The 6,000-nt window shown below is 32.9% G+C and overlaps 1 protein-coding gene across 1 annotated transcript in view; it reads right to left on the bottom strand.

Moving 5' to 3' along the window:
• Nucleotides 1-798: 798 nt before the first annotated feature.
• The window catches only part of LOC132553400 (myosin-13-like), an 85,742-nt gene continuing 80,540 nt past the window's right edge, over nt 799-6,000 (bottom strand). Inside the window, exon 31 of the mRNA XM_060217647.1 lies at nt 799-880. Coding sequence (XP_060073630.1) covers nt 863-880 — 18 coding nt within the window. The 3' untranslated portion in view covers nt 799-862. The remainder of the gene's footprint in view (nt 881-6,000) is intronic.

Below are 6,000 nucleotides of genomic sequence, written 5' to 3'. Positions count from 1 at the left end.
CACCAAATGAAGCACCACACATCAACACATTTTAACAATTATACACAATGAGAATTCAGTAATGAAACGCCATTCTCAAATACAGTGCAACAATAGATGTACACATCACCAAACAACAGGTGATTTAATGAAGGCACGTTAGAAATATGCATTTATTAGTAAATTTTGATTTAAACACCATTAATTAATATTTAAACATGTAAATTATCTCGGACGGAGTGTGATGTGGACGGAATACTATAGAATCTAAGTTTTAAATAAACTTATGAAATCCTTATATTTCATCCAAAACTAAATGAACATATCACAGAAAGTGCTTGGAATGACATATGCTTGTGAAAAACACAGACAAATCATTACACTAAATACAATAACAGACTCAACAAGAAGAACAACATATGACATAATAAAAAATAACTGTTAATCACAGATGTTTTATCACACTAGTCATGTGCGTATAATTATAATGTAAATTGTTTAACTTTAATAGCCTTATGCTGTAGTATATCACTTTGATGGGATAATACTGGATTCTTTTCCCATGTACAACTTGATGGTAACTACATTCATACAATGGTTATATAACGTAAATTACATTTGAACCCTTCATATCAGCATAAATAATCTATATCTATTGATATCACAAAAACGACTTTTATTATGAAATTATGTAATCAGCATACATTAATATTTTACATTAAACTGGATTAGAATACGTGATATTAAACTATAGACAGCCTGCTAACCAGGGCATGTTATTACTGTAACATGACGGACATTTCACACACATCAATACTGGTTCTGGTTGATCCAATTCCTGAGAACTATGGCTGGTGTCACGTGCTAGGTTTAGACTTCCATTTCAAGGATCTTGCTGTATCTGAAATATCAGAAAACTGCAGTTTAGTATTTCTATCAAAAACAAATTTAATGTACAATTATTAATACAATGACGAGCAAAAACTTTAAACAAGGATAACATCAATGTCAGATTATAAAGTGCTGCAATCATTTTTCTTCTTGAAAAATACATGTAGCTTATTCAAGTTAAACAATTGATTCTTTTTTCTTTTAAATAAAAATGAAAGAATTCACACCACATAAACTATAAAGCACATCTGCTATAGTGTCATCCAATCACCCTTACCATAGTAAAAATGGGGAAGTACAAACATCACAATTAACGAATGTTGTCCAGGTATGAGATATACAGGGATAAAAAAGATACAGGTGCAACAGTGTTCTATCTACCAATTAAAAAATATAGTGTAATCATCCTGAAAGTACACTAATTGCTATGACTTACCTTTAGATATGAACATCAACATCATCCGTTGTTGATAACTAGCTAATTCCACTTAAATGTTCTAAAAAGTGCATTCTCACCAATATTGTGCCTCATTAATAATATCTATTATTTCTAATGTAATACGTTTAAAAACAATACCAGTGTAATCTTATCTTTTGTTAAGTCTTCCTTTTGGTATGGATACTTGAAGGAGGGTGTTGGAAACCTATAAGGAAAGTCTAGCAATAAGTAGCGACAGAAAACTCTTTCATCAACAACCATTATTATTATCATTTGAAGCCACAATTTAGGCAAAAACCTAATAGAATGAAAAATCCCAAGTAAAAAAACGAAAAAGAAACCCCCCCCCCAAAAAAACCTGAAAAAAAACCCACATTTTTGTTTGCAACTACTTTCATCTAATCACAACAAATCTTTGACATGCTTTCGAAACTCTCTCTGGTATCAATGAGAAAACCTTTTTGACCTTAATTTCATTCACAGACAGCATTTTCTGTCTTCGATCACTGTCTAGCTTAATGAAATAAGATGAATAATAATACAAAACAATGTACTTGAAACTGATCTTGTGCATAACATTTTTGTAACACTCCGGCTAATGAATCAAATATAAACAAAGGGCCATAACTCTGTATATACTTCTGAGCACGAAAGCATGTATCAGAGTGAGACTCTTCACCATACAAAGACATTACTGAAGTATATAACTTTAGTGATCTTAGTTAGATAACAATGTTACATGGCACCTTGTCAGCAATCTAGTCAAAAAGGCATTGCCTTTGTCAATTACCTATTCTAAGAACTTTTATTCAAATGAATTCAATGAAAAAAAAAAAAAAAAAAAACCAACAATAATCATACAATACCAATTTACTATGAGTGTATATCAATCAGGTCAGATTATCTTCAGAAAGACAGTCATTACGTAATGGAACCAAAATACCAATTACACAAATAACATACAACATTACCTAATGCTACGTATACCGTAAAAACCCATGTAATGTCCGCACTTTTTTTCACCGAAAATCAATCCAAAAATGGGGCTGCGGACATTACAGAGATATAGAGGAAATGACAAGGGAGGAATATTAAATTTCTTTCTGGCGTTGATGATGAAGCTCTGAAATGATGTTATTTTGTCTTCATAATCATCAGGGAGGCGTTGGGCAATAGTGGTTCTTCTTCTCACGCTCAGAAGATGACGTTTCATGAAACGGTAGCACCAGTTCATTGAAGCTTTGAAGTGGGTTACCCCGTGTTTACGGCCAATGTAGGATGCTCAGAGTTGGCTTGGACGTGGGCGGGTCGTGTTACTGTATAGTTATCGTTAATTGGCTAATCACACGCTGTCACTCACTCACACTCGAGGTGAGGAGACGACCCAAGCTGTTTATAACACTGCTGGGCTAACCCTTATCAAAACACCAATTATCGAAATGAGGACTTGTCATACCGGTAAGCTTACTGTACCATTATGGAGAATAACTGTTATAAACAATTAAGTGAATTCTTGAATGGTACCTGTACGTTATACACAATGCGACATGCTCTCGGCCATTACGACATTAGCTTACGTGAAATGAAATCGGCAGCTTCAATTTGCATTTTTTACCCGCGGACATTACATGGAAGGTGGGTTTTTCCCCCAGATTTTTGTGTCAAAAAAGCGGTGCGGACATTACACAGATGCGGACATTACGTGGGTTTTTATTTAGAAAACAATTCAACTCACAGCAGAATTTCCTTTCCTTTGTTAATAATTACAAATACAAATTTCAAGAAGATTTGAAATAATAACCATTTCTATATTATAAACCAATTTCCAACAGATTTTAAAAAGCGATTTTGTGGCACAGCAATTAAACTAATAGTTCCCAATACTTAAACGTTAGTTAATAAACAACGATATTAAACCATTTTAGTGAAAAGGAGGCAATTATCAACAAGCACAAAAAACCGAAAATTAGAACACTCCCAAACACACCAAATTAGCAAAAACACATACAATGCCTTCTAATTATCACTGGTGTTATCAAGTGAAGAATGCCGGGATAAGTGTCATTAAATATCATTTTCAAGCACCGGAATGAATTAATGGGTAACATTTACTGGATGTGCACATAATTATCTAACGTTGATTGATACACCACTATTACATATACAGGATGTATCATTTAATATCTAGCAAATTGGGTTAACAGAACTCCAGCATACTTTCAGTTTTGTATAAATCTTGACAAAATGTTTCAAATATAATATACAGGCCAAGAAAGTATATGTGAAAACAAAACGATTTTAAAAATGTTAAAAAAAAAAAGGTTCTTCAGGAGTAAAACTGTTGTTGAAATAGTGCGGGGAAAACTCTTGCTTGTATGGCGTATCCTAGCCAAATTCAATATCGGGTACTTTTCAACACCATTTAGATTTTATATACATTCTTCCTATTCCAATCAACAAAAAAAATGCAAACATTTTTTAAAAAGGAATTCACACAGTTTGGAAGTGAAGGTCAAGGAGTTGGGAAGTGAAGGTCAAAGATAAGATATTTTGCATGCTTGGAAAATGAAAATGTAAATGATTTAGATTATAAAATAAATGACCATGCCATATTTGAATATATTGTGTTTAGTTACATGCCTCCAACGTAGCCACCACTTTAAAATCATATGACGTCATCTGTGTTTCCATGACGTCATGTCATTTAGTTTGATCAAGCAAACGTCTAGAATACAAATGAAGATGTTATTCTATATCCTTTGTTATCACAATATAAACACTGGATAGAGCAATCAATGAGTTCTTTGTTCATAGGAAACACGGACAAGTGAATAGGGACAAACATAGCATTATTTTGATGATGAGACAACGCAGGTACAGATAGGCACTAAGGTGTGATAAACGTTGATATACATAAAGTGATATGAAAAGTTAGGTGAGAGATGTGTTGTATGAGATGTGTGGCGTTAAAGGAAGATGAACGAGTTAAAACAGAGACCATTAACAAAATATTCAGTTGGCAAATGTTCCATTTTGTTAATTTTTCTCGCCCACCCCTTCAATGATTACAGGAACATTTGGCAAATCTCTTTTATCTTGTTTTCATGATCTTTTAGCTGTAGTCCAAGTTCTTATGTCAATAATTGTAATATAGAGTCTGAGAATTATAAAGAAATAGAAGGATTGTACCAATAAGATATAAATAGCACTTTAGAATACAAGCTTAGAAGGCAACATGCAGCTGTTTCCTCCTTCTAGGATTTGTCAGTCACACTGACTGTCTTGAAAGTCAATAATGAATAAAATCAAAATTGGTTGAAATCAATGTCAAAATATAGATTTGGAGCTAGACTAATATCATAAATCAATTGTATAGTTTTAAACACCGGACAACTTCAAAGTAACATTACGAAGATGTGGAAATACAGAACTGCACCACTAACTGTTCTACGGCAGTTGAATGGAAACTAAGGGTATTGGACAAAGTCAAAGTTAAGAGACCCAATGAAGCAAAGATAAGTGTATATAGACAATAGACAGCAGCACCCACAGGTGACACACCCTAAATAACTACTATCAACATTTACATCATAGACTGCCACTATATCAATTCAAATCCCACTGGTCAACAGGACAGTTGATGGACATCAAATTACACCCTGCCAACAAAAGAGACTTCAAGGACATCAAATTACACAGGTCAAAAAAAGAGATGATAGACATCAAGTTACACTGGGCAACAAAAGAGTTCAAGGACATCAAATTACACCCTGCCATCAAGAGACTTCAAGGACATCAAATTACACAGGTCAAAAAAAGAGTACATGGATATAAAATTACACTAGGCAACAAGAGAGTTGATGGACATCAAATCCCACTGGTCAACAAGAGAGTTGATTGACATCAAATTACACTGGCCAATCAGAGATTTGATATATATCAGAAAGCACAGGTAAAATGTTGTAGCAGGTCAATTATGTTCCCTGTCATAACTTGGAGAAGGAGTGCAACAGAGCATGAAAGAGGCAATTTGAAATTTAAGAATCATTTAGTTTTTGCAGCTATAACAGAGGAACTTGGTGTGTAAAATTTACATGATGCATGACTGGTTAGTTTGCTGCTGTTATAACATAGAATGTGATTTAACTTGGAAATTTGAAATGCATATGAATTTACTAGTTACTATTGGTTAAAATAGATATGTAATATGACAATTTGATGATATGTTCATTGACAAATAATGGCAAATTTTGCTAACATATAAATTATATTTGTGATATTGAAATGTAGCTAATGAGATGAATGATAAGAAATATGAATATATTGCTTTTTTCTGATAAACTATTCAAAACAAAAGAAATGTTTTTGTCAATCAAAACAACTCTATGGAACGCATGTTTTGTAATCATTAAAGGAGAAACAAGCCTGATTTGATGAAGCATCAAAGTAACCGCCACATTTATAATGTTCCGTTAAATATCAATTAGTATCGATATCCTAATTCTGAAGTTAGATCTTTTAGAAGAATGATTGATGTAATAATGATGATATTCGGAATAGAAGTGACAAATGAGAAATAGAAAAAGCAATTGAAATTGAATGTGCAAATTAACTATTTACACATATGAACAAAGACAATCTCATGGATTACTGTACCCAATGTAAAAAAATAATAATAATGGGTTATATTT

This window comes from Ylistrum balloti, unplaced genomic scaffold (genome assembly GCF_031769215.1).
Source record: "Ylistrum balloti isolate Yb309-2 unplaced genomic scaffold, AGI_CSIRO_Ybal_v1 Utg370324, whole genome shotgun sequence".
NCBI lineage: Eukaryota > Metazoa > Mollusca > Bivalvia > Pectinida > Pectinidae > Ylistrum > Ylistrum balloti.
The sequence above is the reverse complement of the archived record's forward strand: the minus strand, read 5'-3'. Positions and strand labels throughout refer to the sequence as shown.